At 32.8% G+C, this 14,911-nt stretch overlaps 1 protein-coding gene across 1 annotated transcript in view; it reads right to left on the reverse strand.

Annotated features, from left to right (window-relative positions):
- MYCBP2 (MYC binding protein 2, E3 ubiquitin protein ligase) overlaps window positions 1-14,911 on the reverse strand; it is a 253,516-nt gene that overhangs the window by 134,798 nt on the left and 103,807 nt on the right. Inside the window, 7 exon segments of the mRNA XM_015558101.1 lie at window positions 2,691-2,869; window positions 4,473-4,604; window positions 5,424-5,630; window positions 7,919-8,110; window positions 9,674-9,895; window positions 13,086-13,360; window positions 13,960-14,152. Of these exon segments, the coding sequence (XP_015413587.1) occupies window positions 2,691-2,869; window positions 4,473-4,604; window positions 5,424-5,630; window positions 7,919-8,110; window positions 9,674-9,895; window positions 13,086-13,360; window positions 13,960-14,152 (1,400 nt within the window).

A 14,911-nucleotide genomic window follows, 5' to 3' on the forward strand; every position in this document is an offset into this window, starting at 1 on the left:
TATTGGTGCGATGGTAAAAGGGATTGTTTTTGTAGTCTCTCTTTCTGTAAGTTCACTATTCGTGTATAGGAATGCCAAAGATTTCTTGGCGTTAATTTTGTATGCTGCTACTTTGTCGAATTCATTTATTAAGTCTAATAGTTTTTTGATGGAGTCTTTAAGGTTTTTTATGTATAATATTATGTCATCTGCAAATAAGGACAGTTTTACTTCTTCTTTTCCAATTTGGATGCCTTTTATTTCTTCTTCTTTTCTAATTGCAATGGCTAATACTTCCAGGAGGCTGCTGTTCCTTGGATGGGGGCTGGCTACACAAGCCTAATCTGACGTTTTAAAGGTACAGCTGTCAGTACTTGATGAAGTAGATGTAAAGTAAGAGGGAAAAAAAGAAGGTACGACCACTGATGAGCAATGCACCTCTTCTTGTGTACCGTACTATCAGAATACATTGTTAGTAATTAAGTCAAACCTGCCTCCTTGCCAGTATTTTAAAAGTATAGATCATAATGAATTCTCTTAGAAGCATCATACTTTGTATACTCTGTTTCTCTGTGTCTCATTTTTTATTGAGCATTAGGGAATACAGTATTTTAATTGTAACTTTGCCAATATCTTGTCACCACAAAAGGCAGGATTACACTTTTTTTTCTTCCAGGTTGAGTTAGTGTAGTGCAGCCGTGGGCAATCTACGGCCCGCGGGCCGGATCCGGCCCGTTTGAAATGAATAAAACTAAAAAAAATAAAGACCGTACCCTTTTATGTAATGATGTTTACTTTGAATTTATATTAGTTCACACAAACACTCCAGCCATGCTTTTGTTCCGGCCCTCCGGTCCAGTTTAAGAACCCATTGTGGCCCTCGAGTCAAAAAGTTTGCCCACCCCTGGTGTAGTGTATTCTGGATTATCAAAATACTCATATAGTTCTGGGACTTTGAAATGGTATATATTCATGTGTAAAAAAGTATGATATATAACTGTACCATCTTAATTACATAAAAATGGAAGCTTAGTTGTGTAGATACACAGGGGAATTAAAAAAATAAGTCAGACTGTAAGCTGCTTGTGGTTATAGATGACTTTGTTCTTTACTTCTTGTGTTTTCAGTTTACTATTATGTGCACATGTTAACTTTAAAAAAAATGTTATTTTAAAAACTAAAAGAAAAAAAAGACTCCAAGAAGTTTGGCTGAAACTGTAGATGAGAAGAATTACTTTGGACACATTAAGATTTCTATTAGCCAACTACCTAGAGCAGCCTTAAAGTGGATATATGACATAGAGGTAAGAGTGTTTGATTTCCTGCCTGCAATCCCAGGGCCACAATTTTACTAGAAGCATGCCTGTAGGCAAGGTGTTTAATCACTGTCTCAGTTCCTCATCGGTAAAGCAGGGATAGGAAAAGGGCCTACCCCTCATGAGGTTACTGTGAGGACTAGCTGACAGCACAGGTAAAACATGGCATACAGTAAGTGCTCATCCTACATTAACTATCACCATCATTTCTATTACTGTCACTAAAATAAAGATATCAAAGTGGAAACTAGATATTCAATCTGGGGCTCAGATGAGATAAAAACTAAAGATATAACCTTGGGAGCCTCAGAGTAAAATGGTATTTAAAGTTAAGAGATTTTAATCTTTTTAAACTTAAATATTTTTTTTATTGAAGCTAAGTGTATTTATATTAAAGCTTGGTAAAAAACAATCAAGATATCTGAAGTACTGTATTATATATATAGAAGATATGACAATTAAAGATATATCTTCTCTTGTGTATAATATAGTTTTTACTCTATGATTTGAGAAAAGAATAAGTAGTGTTTACTGTAGTGCTATGTGACAGAGTTTTCATGACGGGTGAAATGATTAAAAAAACCTTTTGTACTCAGCAGCAACATGCCAATGTAGCTATTTAATGTGTATTACTTTTATCCTATTTCACATGGAGAAAGGAGGCAGAAAGTCTACATTCAGGAAAACTATTTTGTGCTAATTGCCCAAGCAGTTTCTCCAGATTGTTTATGAAGAAACAGAAAACAGCAAACCTCTGAAAGTGATATGCAATTTCAGTAATTTGATGCAAAGTCAGGTTGAGGACAAAAGTGATTGGTACACACTACTCCTTGGGATTCCAGCTAAGTAGTTAAAACAAAAATTTAGATTCAGAAATGTATACTTAAAAGTTTTTTAAAACCAAATAATATTTTTTTTATGTCTCACTATTTACATAAGAAATGGTTTTTGTTAAACACATAAGAAATATATAATTTTATGCTCTAGTACTAGAGTAATAGACATAAAAATATTCTGCATACTGGACAACAGAATCAAGGCAATACTAGTACTCAGGTAGAATTGATTGATCACCATTTTTAAGTATTTTTGGAAAAAAATACATTCCATTTAAATTAGAAACTGCAGAACACAAACTATAAAAGTGACAACATAAAAGTTTCAAATATATTATGGAAATAATGAAAATTTCAAAGTATTCACCTTTAAGGTGAAACTGAATTTAGATATTAAAAATGAGACTTTTTAAATATGAATTAGCACAAATACTATGTGCAAGAAAGAGATACTGTATAATTTAATTATAATTTACCCATTCAGCGTATTTTAACTAAAGATAAATTATGTATGTTCTACTATTTTAAAATAGTTCCTGATTTCTATACACACACCTACCGATAGTAAAGTATTTGTGGAATTTGTCCTCTGGTTTGGTTTGTGCCATTACTACTCAAGCTGCACGTGCTGAATGTAAACGTCACACCGTCAGGGCACTGAACTGTGGTCATTCCTCCATCTCCATTGGCCGTTCGGCTTCCATAATTCCTCAAGCGCACAGCATATTTAACATTTTCCTTCACAATAAATGTAAAACATGTTTATGTTTATTCATAATGTATAGAAATATACAAAAGGAACTCTGAAGTAAACTGGGCAAATATATTGAATTTCATTGTCATTTATATAGACAATTTGTTTACATGAGTTTTTAATGAATCAAACAGGGTAACTAATACTTATTGATATTTATTTTTTAACAGAAGCTGTCCTCAGTACTTTGTGTGATTTAATTAAATTAATCATTTAAAAAACCTCATGGCCCTAACTGGTTTGGCTCAGTGGATAGAGCGTCGGCCTGCGGATTGAGGGGTCCCAGGTTCGATTCAGGTCAAGGGCATGTACCTTGGTTGCAGGCACATCCCCAGTGGGGGGTGTTTAGGGGGCAGCTGATCAATGTTTCTCATCGATGTTTCTAACTCTCTATCCCTCTCCTTTCCTCTCTGTAAAAAATCAATAAAATATATTTTTAAAAAAAAACAAAACAAAACAAAAACAAAAAAACCTCATGAAGTACTGTTATTATCCCTATTTTATAGATGAGGCATTTGAAGCACAGAGAAGTAACTTGCCTATAGTCACAAAGCTAGTAAAAAATAGAACTAGGATTTGAATACAGGCAGTGTGATTCTAGTTCCTGCTCTTAATAATACTACCAAGAATTAGCCATGCTAAAAGATTATAAATACATAAGACAATACTTTTCTTTGAATTTAACTTTTGAAATAATTTAAAAGAGAGAAAAAATAATGGTGAGTCGATTATATTTTTATTTTAAGAAAATATACTCAAGAGATAGAAATAAATAGGCAGATATAGAAGAAATATCCATAGGAAAAAGTTGTCCAAAATATGATGCACTGTATATAGAAAATATAAGATACAGACACTGATAACTTATGATTCATGATATAAAATTCACAATAAAGGTTTTTGATTTCTGGTATCTGAACTCTTTGGTGAGGTTTCTGGTGAACTTACCTAAAACTCTGCTCTATAATGAAAATTATTACAGTTGACTGCAGCATTACTTTATTAGTAAGTATTTTAGTATTAAGTAAAATTTCTGTTTTGATAAAGTTAAAGTTATTTACTGCTAGATATTTAAGTTATATAATGTAACTTCAATAGTGAATACTATTTGTTAATATTATTTTTTTAAAAGAGTTCTGGCACAGAAGAGAAGAAAGGGCAGGAATTAATATTTATTGAGTTTCTAAACTGTACTAGACATTGAGGTAAGTACTTTATTCCATTATTTAATCTGAACAGCACTATAATATAGATATTATCCTTTCCAATCTACAGGTATGTCTCAAAATGGTGAAATGATAACATGTCCAATATCTTGGAGCTAATATGTGAAAGAACAGGTATCTGAAGAAGCTAGATCTGTTTGACTCCCAAATCTAACAATACCTCTCATTATACTATACTTTTTACTATACCAGACTTTAAGAGATCTTTTGCAATTAGGAATATTATACAGTACAATGACAAGAATATAAATGTACTCCCTAAACATTAAAAGCACCACATAAAGGAGTACTTTTTGATATTTTTAAGTAAACTACATAATAATACCTATTATTTACAATAGAAACATATTAGTAAAGTTACCTTTAAAGGAACAACTTTGTCAAGTCTGATTTCAGCGATATCACTGGGTGAATCATCTGTTGTATAGGTTCCTTTGACTAATTCTAGAGATGTCCATCTATGAGAATGAGTAGAATCTCCTGCATGTTCGCTCTAATTAAAATAAAACAAAACAAAGTCCATCACACTCTTTATTACAAGAACAATTTTGATGTATAATCCCTAACTGTTTTAAAGCATATAACCTTAGGTATTAGCATTTCCTCATATATATCACACAAAAATTTTTTTGTACTCTATAAACTATTTACTTTTATCTGATTTCTTGTGGAGTCTAAAACCGAAATCATATAAATGCACTTTTCTCATCTGATGTCCTCAAAGAATTCCTAGTTCTTCATAAGAATAATGCTATATCTAATTATAAAGGCTAATAAAATAAAGAATTAGTTAAATTGTTTAAAAATATAAAACAAGACAAATTGCTATATATTAGGAAAAACTACTTTCTGTTCCATTAATAAAGCTTTGTGAAAACTCAGGTACTTCTATTTAGAGCATATAGCAAAATACAGCTAAAACAATCAATAAGTATTTTTACTAAGAATCATCTATTAGCACACTATGACAAAATTGCTTAACCACAGATAGAGGTAGTGATATTAGAATATTGTTCTTGTTTCTGGAGAACTTACAAAAGCAGAAAAAAATTTACTCAAGACTGTAATCAGAGGCTCAGCTATATAATTTCTAGTCTTATCATTTAAAATCTTTCCTTGAAGTGTAAAAAATATGAGGCAGGAGTGATCCAAGATGGCACATAGCAATCGGGTAGAATCACTCTCTTTCGATTTTCTTAAAATCTTCCATCTATGATTGATCTACCTTCAAAGATTTGGACTATTATACTATGATAAGATATCCTGATCACAACCCACACAGCAACATGAACACTGTGAGAGTGGTACTTACATCATCAACCAGCACCTCTAATTCATATTCATGAATTCCACCTCCTCCATAGACAGAAAAACCAACCACAACTATTCCAGGCTTGTCAACTGAAAAACAGATTGCATCAGGGGACCCATTCCCAGTGTTCCAACTTCTTCCCTGACTTGTTTTTGTGAATCGGTTGGCACTGGCTTTAACAGAGTGCAGAGAATTAAGTCCATCGATCTGTGAATGACAAAAGCAATTACAACAATAGTGTACCTGAGTGTTAATAACATACCTTTAAAAAAATCTATACAAAGGTTTCTAAGTTCAGTTAAGTAACCTACATTTGATAAGTGAGGTAAAACCTTCCAAATGGTACATTTCTATTAAAAGATAACCAGCAATAAAAGCAGATTTTCTCATTCTATATTTATACATCATTATCACTTGAGAGTATTTTCTTTCTTCTCTTAGGCATATTAAATGATGCATTTCACTTAATTTATAATGCCAGAACTATAAACTTGTTATTATAGTCATACCATATGAATGATCACTCACACTTTGAAAACAGATAGCAAAAAATGTCATCAATATTCTATAGACCAACAAATTGCAAACTATACCACACAGAGCTCTAGGAATTCTGCAGATAGGTATTTAAGAAAGTAGTAAACTCAGGTACCCTCTTCAGTCAGACCACCACTCCTTTTATCTGTAAGTTTACAAGTAAGACTTCATTTGCAGAAAATGTTCTGTCTTAGGTCTGAAGAACACTAATGTATAGTGATATTAAAACTTCAAAAAATTTTGAATACACACACACACACACATACACAAATACAACCACACAGCTTTCATTAGAGAGGATCAGAGAACTTATTTTGGTTTAAAACCACGCTTTTTAATTATAGACCTTGTTCTTGATCTAAGTTGGCTTCAGAAATTTGAGAAAGAAAATTGAAGAGAGAGAAAAACTGCTCTGGGAAAGAAAGATATATGAATGTCTAAGACAGGACCATTGGGAACTCCAAAGGCTGTATATTAGGAACCTGTAATTTTGAGCATTCCTTTTCATTAGACAGGTTAGTTCATAGGAGATAGCTATATAGTAACATTCTGGGTGGAACCTATGTGTGCACTACAAACTTTATCAGATCTACTACAGAAGATAAGCATATTATATAGGCTGAATTAATAACTTAATTTTTTTTTTAATGTTCTGACAGGGCTTCAATGGCACCTGAGGCCAAAGCCTAAGCTAACTAAGAACTGGGGGAAGGCTTCCCAGGTGAGATACTAAACTGCTTAGGTGCATATAATCACTAGGAAATCCTAAAGGCTAAACTGTCACAATGAATCAATGAGTGTAGACTAAATGGGCTAATTCAGAATTGATTCTAAAATAAACCTAAAAGTAAGAAAACGCAAAGACTAGGAATTATGAAAGTTCCTTTGTAAAAAATTTGAGACCTGGGACCACTGAATATATGCTAGTTATTAAATACTCATTCCAATGATATAAGAAAATTCATCATATCATGACATGATTTTCAAGACCAATGTACTATCTACTTTTGGGGGGAAAAATAAAATCTCTTACCAAATACAGCCAAAATGTTTAGATAAATTATAAAACCGATACTATAGAGCAGTGAAATAGTGAAATATAATGCTACTTTACAAAATGTAAAGGTATTTAAAATGGTTTTCTCAAACATAATATTTGATCCTTTTAAAACTTTGTATTATGGCTATACAACAATGTGAATGTACTATACTCAATGCCATTGAACTATACACAGAAAATTAGAATAAATTTTATGTTATTTATATTTTACTACTTTAAAAATACTTTGTGACTTAGGTAGGATAAAAATTATTATTCCCATTTTACATGTGTATTTGTCTAGAGTCAATCACGTGGGCATAGCTACCTTTTTACCCTTTCCATGCCATGCATTCATTAGTAATAGTCCTACTTCCATTACTCATTATGCAGCAACGCAAATTATTTTATATTTTATTTTATATATATATTATATATTTTAATTGATTCTGAGAGAGAGGAAGGGAGACAGAGAAACATTGATTGGCTGCCTCCTGCATGCCCCCCACTGGGGATGGAGCTGGCAATCCTGGCATGTGCCCTGACTGGAAATCTTGAACTAATGACCCTTAGGTGCATGGGATGATACTCGACTAACTGAGCAACACCACCCAGGGCCAAACTTGCATTTACTGGGATATGACAGTGGGGTTGTGCAATGAAGCAGCTAAGAGAAAAACATATATATTTGTCTATGTGTGGCATAATGGGTAAACTGGTGAGAGAGGAAGCAACGAGCAGAGAAGAGGTATAAGAAAGGGGAAAACAGCCTAGTTAGCTTAAATGTATTTTTTTAAGTAAAAAAAACAACAACAGTGGGACTGAAATCAGTTTCTGTGAAACCAAAATATATGAAAAAAGAAACTATGTGGAAAGTTTAAACATGCGCTTATTATCCAATCTCAAAGCAGAACATTACCTCAGATCCCAGGGCTGAGGCGGTCAGCTCACTGACAATGCTGGCCAGTAATCCACAGGTATTGTAGACCAGGTGGGAGGAGAACAGCTCATTTTCCCTCCGCAGGCTGTTCCTGACTGGGAGCACAACAATAACGAGCATTTTCTCCAGAACTTCACGGAAGCTTGTCATCCCAGAGATGTTCTCTTCACTCTGTGATACATTAAAAACAAAACAAAACAAAACAAAAACCAGTTCCAAGATATTGCTTTGTTTTCCTTCTCAGGGGCACTCAATTTCAAAATCTTGTCTTTCTAGAGAAGAACCTTAAAATTCAGACTTGAGTCTAATTCCATAAATCTATCCAGTTGTACGTGGAGTCATTATATCTATTTTTCACTTAGCAGTTCTTTTAAAATTATTAGCCTCTGTGTATCATAAAAGTATCACACATTTACAAGCTATGTTTTATTAGCTTTTTGTCATTTTAACTTATTTTCTTAACTTTTCAGTAACAATTCTTTATGACAAACAGAATAAAACTCTTCCCATTTAAAAAGCTTTCTCTATAGACAAGATTCTAATCTCAGATAATTATTTCTGGTATATTTAGAGGTAAAGCAACTAAGAAATACTGTAATCTCTGCAAATCTATTTTCTAACAAAATTCTTTCTGTACGTGTATGTAATAAAAATATGGAATTCTATAACTATTCCTATACAATTTTATAACTTCTATGTATTTGACTTCATAAACAAAGAGAGAAAAATTCTAACACCTACCAATGGAAAAAAATCAAAATAAGAAATTACAGACTCTCACTAAAGACCAATGGGAAGTCCAGGGGGCGGGCATAAAAAAAAAAAAAGACCAATGGGAAGTCCAAACGGCATGGCTCAGTGGTTGAGTGTTGATTTATGAACCAACAGGTCATGGTTCAATTCCCAGTCAGGGCACATGCTCAGGTTGTGGCCTCCATCCTCAGTTGGGGGTGGGCAGGAGGCAACCAATCAATGATTCTCTCTCATCATTGATGTTTCTATCTCTCTCCCTCCTCTCCTCCCTCTCTCTCCCTTCTCTGAAATAAATAAAAACATATTTTTTTTTAAAAAAAGATGAATGGGAAAATACTTTTTCCTCCAGAAAAAAAAAGGAAAAAGATGATAATTGATTTTAATTGCTATCCAGCATGAACATTATTTATCTCCTTTACCACCCTCAATATTTCTTAGCCAATTGTGGACAGAAAGCAAAATGTATTTAATTCATCAAGGTGTCAATGTGGGAAAAAGAGGAATATATGTAATACTTTCACAATAAAGATTTAATTAAAAATTATAAAGAATGTTCTATGACTATTGTTTTGTAATGCTTATTTTAATGTAACAAAATATTATAGAAAATGTTTTAAAAGTTATTTATTTCCTTAGAATTCTATCTTGGCAATATAAAATATATTAGAAGATACAAGTTTTTTATAATATCTGCAATTTTCAAATGGTTCAGCCAAAAAAAAAATTTACACAGGAATGCTTTATATAACACTCTTAAATTTCTTATAGGTTAAGAATCATTCAAAAAAAGTTAGAGGAAAAAAGAGTACTTATTCATAGGTAAACATGAGACTTTTTTTGCCTTAATTTTAGTCTTTTTTGTGAAACACATAATTATTTGGTAAATATATTTACTGATATAGAAGAATAAGCACTAAGCTAAATATGTCTCCATTTGACAGTTTTATTGCTTCAATATAAAAGATACTTTAGAAAACCTACCTGGCTGAGTTTTTCCATCTGGGCTACCAAAAGGGGAAAACGGTGAACTAGTGTTGAGTCATTCTCTGTGCTAACTTGTTTAACAATTGATCGTAGTAGTACTTCTCCATCATAAGCAATAGGGAAGATAGAAGTCAGTTTAACAGAGGTGTGACACAGAGCTGACATAACAGCTGCTAGGAGTCGACTACTTGATGTCTTGAAGTTTGCTTCTTGAATGTCCTTTTAAAAACAAATATATGTAACCCACTAAAAAAATACTACATCCATATAATCCAAGTTTCTGGATATACAAATGGGAAACACCATTTTAAATCATACCAAAATTTTCTAGAGTTCAATCATTGTAACTGTGTTGTTACAGAATAATATTACATCAATACTTTTAAACACTTGTTTAAGTTACTATCCAATGACAATGGAAAACTATTAAATATGGTCAAGAAAAATCAACTCCTGTTCTCTAGTAAATGAGCTTATATATATTTCTGTATCTTCAGAATCACAGTTATGTCCAGCAATATTCTCAAAGACATAAAAAAGGCCACAAGTAGTATATATCTGAGGCATTTCCAATAACAAGCACTGAAACTACTTTTCTCAAATATATTAAATTGTAATTCTGTGCTCCTATAACATTTCACTAATGTTAACATCTCACTAAGATCACAATATTATGCCATCACATTGCACAGTTTATTCAGGAAAAGTAGTAGCAAACATGTAAAATTTTAAAACAAAGATTTAAAGAGTTATCTGCACAGGATATCCTAATTCACAAAGGAATTTGTGTATGCACTGCACACATTACTTAGTTCATTAAACACGTGTCACAAAGACTGGCTAAAAATAAAACAATATTCTAAATGTTAAACCAATATTTGTCGAAGTCAGTCTACTCAGCAGCATTTATCTATGAAAGGTTAAGTGCTAGAGATCTGCTACATAACATTGTACCCACAGATAACAATATTTTACTTGCACACTCAATATGCGTTGAGAGGGTACATCTTATGTTAAGTGTCCTTACCACAATAACACTTTTTTAAAATGCCAAGAAAAATAAGGTCAGTATCTAAATGGCTAAATAAAATAAAAACAAAGTTGCCCACCCAGATGTCATTACTAGAATACCTTTCCACTAGGCTAGGATACCCTGGTGATTGATGCCAGCGAATTTCTTTTTTGTGGGTGGGGTGAGCTTAAGAGAGGGCTCTATAACTTCCAGTACAATGTTGAGTAGGAGTGGTGAGAATAGATACCTTGTATATTGTTCCCAAATTTAGGAAAACAATAAATATTTCACCATTAATTTTTATGTTAGCTGTAGATATTCTTCATTAGATTTAGAAAGTTTCCTTAAATCCTAGTTTGCTGAATTTTTATTGCTGAATAAAATTTTGTCAAATACTATTATCAATCTGCAGTTGGGAATCTGCATATTTGAAGTGCTGACCTAAGTTACATGCAATTTTCCATTTTGTGGGTTGTCGGCCCACCTAACCCTCATATTGTTCAAGGGTCAACTTACTTTTTCTGCATCTATGGAGAGGATCATATAATTTTCCCTCTTTACTTAGTTAATATGGTGAATTACAATGAATTTTGAATATTAATCTACCCTTGCATTTCTGAAATAAACCCCACTTGGTATGATACATTTTTTATATTGTTAGATTTGACAATATTTTTAAGAAATTTTCCATCTATGTTTCTGAGTAATATTTGTCTATCCTAATATTTTAATATCTTTGTCAAGTTTTGGTATCAGGATAAAGCTAACTTGATGAATTAGTTGGGAAGTGTTGCCTCCTATATTTTCTGAAAGAGTTTGTAAAAGATTGTTATATTTCTCTCTTATATGTTTAAAAGAATTCTCCAATGACAATATCTAGGGCTGGAATTTTCTTTGTATTAGTCGTTGATAATGAATTCAATTTTTAACGGATATAAGGCAATTCAGATTTTCTCTTTCTTATTGCGCAAGACTTGCTTAAGTTATATTTTTCAAGAATTTTTTTATTCAAAGTTAAAATTTATTGGTATAAACTTGTTCATAATATTCCCTTCTTTTCATTTTGATGTCTGTTGGATCTATAGTGATATTTCCTATTTTATTCCTGATAATGGTATTTTATGTTTTTTCTTTCTCTTGTCTCTCAATCAGACTTTCTAGGAGTTTTAAAATTTTGTTATATTTTCAAAGAACCAACTTTTGACTTTATTAATTTTCTCAAATTACTATTTTACAAATTTCTGTCCTTACCTTTATTTCCTTCTTTTCTCTTTGTTACTTTCTTCTTTCTTTGGATTTGATTTGCTTTTCTTTCTGGCTTCTTAAGGTAGAAACTAAGATCATTGGTGTTAAACCTTTCTTTGTCTGTATACTAGTAAGCATGTAAAAGCATACATTTCCTCTATAAGCAATGTTATAGCTACTTCTTACAAATTTTTATGTTATATTTTTATCTTTTAGTGTGAAATATTTTTTAATTTACTTGGATTTCTTCTTTGATTTATTGGTTTTTAAAAGTGTGTCTATTTTCCAAGTATTTGGTGCTTTCTTGATATATTTTGCTATTTATTTCGAATTTAATTCTATTGTGCTCTGAAAACACTTCCCTTAAAATTTTAATATTATGAAGTTTATCGAGACATTTTATGACCTATCATCTCATCTATGATCTATCTTTGTGGATATTATATGTATAGTTCGAAAGAATATTTATATTGCATTTGCACATTCTGCTTCTTAAATGTCACTTAGACCAAGAGGGGTTGATAGTACTGTTCAAATCCCTATAAACCTACTGATTTTTTTTTTTTGGTCTGGTTGTTCTATATATTACTGAAGAAGCAGTATTGAAGTCTCCAACTATCAATGAGAATTTGTCTATTTTTCCCTGTAGTTTTATAACTGTTTTGCCTCAGATGGTTTGAAACTGTGATTGGGGGCATAAGCTGTTATGAGGGTTGTGGTGTCCTTATGAGGGAACAGATGTCAACGTGCAAGTTCACTCACAGCTTTCTCTCCTGACAGTTTTGCAGATATGGAGTGGTGGGGGCTGCCCTTCTAGTACTGTACTGGCTCTCACATATTCACTCACTATTGTTCTTTCCCTCTTACACACACACACACACACACACACACAGGGGTAAAGAGCAAATCAGCAGCTGCACCATTGTGCCTGCCAATTTTATAACTAAAAATAATAATAAAGCAAATAGAAAAAATATTTTTTGAACATTGATTATTAAATCTCACATACCAAACTGATTTCCTGATTTACCTTTTATAAAAGTTAGAAGGACTGAGGCAACTTGAAGAGTACTTATTATCTTGAAGAGTACTTATTAAGTAAGTATGCCATACTTACTTTATATCAACTAACATTTTATAAACTTAAATTACCTGATCCAAACAATTCAGCAGATCACAAAGGCAAGCCCACTGCAAGGCAGGCGTTGGGTAGAAGGAATGGAAGCAGGCAGTAAAGGTGTTATGACACTCCTGAAGGACAGCTTCCAGGAGACTCAAGGGTTGACTGAGATATCCTTGAGGATCATTATCCAACTTCACCATGCAGTGATCAACTCCTTCTGATAAGATTTTCCTTAACAAAGTTCTGGTTTTTCCAATACATTCTGCTAATTTGCTAGTTTCTTCTACAACTGCTTTTCCTGTAGCTTTAAGGAAACAAAACAGGCTGCTAACTGAATAGAATAATAAATATGCATAAAAATATTCAATATAATTCATGTAATTTCCCATATAACTAAAAATCATAAGTACTCATAACCTAGAGAGGAAACAATTTAGAAATTAAGTATGGTCCAAATTTATTTCTTTTTAAAACCTATATAGAAAAATAAATAAAACACTGGTTTCAGCATGTAAATCCAAATCAGTTGTTCAAAAATTTCTATTTGACAGAACCTGTTTAAAAAACCACTTTATTAAGAGTATTTAATTTTAGTCCAACATGATTTTTTGTTATCAGAATTACATGTAATGTATTTTATTCTTTACAAGCATCCCAGCAAGGTGACTTTCTCCCCTCTTTTAAGAAGCAAGATGAGGCAGTTAGGGCTTTTTATAAATTGAATTTATTGGAGTGACATTGGTTAATAAAATTATATAGGTTTCAGGTGTACAATTCTATAATACATCATCTGTATATTGTATTGTGTGTTCACCAAGGGATCTTAAACTCTTGGCGATCCCTACATAAACCTTCTCAATTCTTATATTTTCTCCTCAAAGACATTTAATAAAGAGATCATACCTGACACTGGGTAAATTTCACAGGTATAGACACGCAGTAACCTCAGACAACAGGTACCCACAAAGCGCAGTCTCTCCAAATCTAGAAGGGTAGCTGTAAACTGGAATCCTTTTAATCCTCTAAGTTCTTCAACTCCTAAGACTAAGGTGGTCCAGCTCCAGTGAAGAATACTCAACAATGACTCAAAACATTCCTAATCCAAAACATGAAGAATTAGATACAAATTAGTCCAAATTATACTATAAGATGAATCAAATCAAAAGCTTTATTTGAACTTGACATTTTTTGCTGAGTTTTGGTAGACCAGTTAAAAGACATCTTATCAGTTCATTCATTAAATTACCATTAGGAGCATTTCTGAAGCTTGACAAACATAGTAAAGTAGTTAGGCATCTATAAAACAACATTCTTTAATATTTTCTTATTTAAAAATACATTTCTAAGTTTCTCTGCTATCAACCTATCTAGTTCGTCATATAAGTAAAGAAATAAAATAAAATCACTTATAAATATATTAGAGGCCTGGTGCACGAATTTGTGCATGGATGGGGTCTGGCCAGGCTGCCCTGATTGGGGCCCATCGGGCTGGGCTGGCTTGGGGGCGGGAACGTGGGTGGTTGGCCGGCCAGCCCTGCACCTGATCAAGGTGGAGGGGTAGATCAAGGGAATGGCCAGTGCGGGGGGTAGAGGGGCGGCGTGGGCAGTTGGCCAGTCAGCCCTGCCCCTGATTGGGGTGTGGGGGGGGGCGATCAGGAGCGGGGCTGGCTGGGGTCAAACTCCTGGTAGAGGGGACAATTTGCATATTAGCCTTTTGTTATATAGGATGTTTACTTGAAAGGAAAATTACACTCTACATTTTCAAGGTAGTAATGTGTAAATAAACCCAAAGTATTTTAACACTTAAATAATTTTTAATATAATAAACAATTTTAGCATATCAATAACATAAAAA

The sequence above is a fragment of the Myotis davidii genome, unplaced genomic scaffold (assembly GCF_000327345.1).
Source record: "Myotis davidii unplaced genomic scaffold, ASM32734v1 scaffold268, whole genome shotgun sequence".
NCBI lineage: Eukaryota > Metazoa > Chordata > Mammalia > Chiroptera > Vespertilionidae > Myotis > Myotis davidii.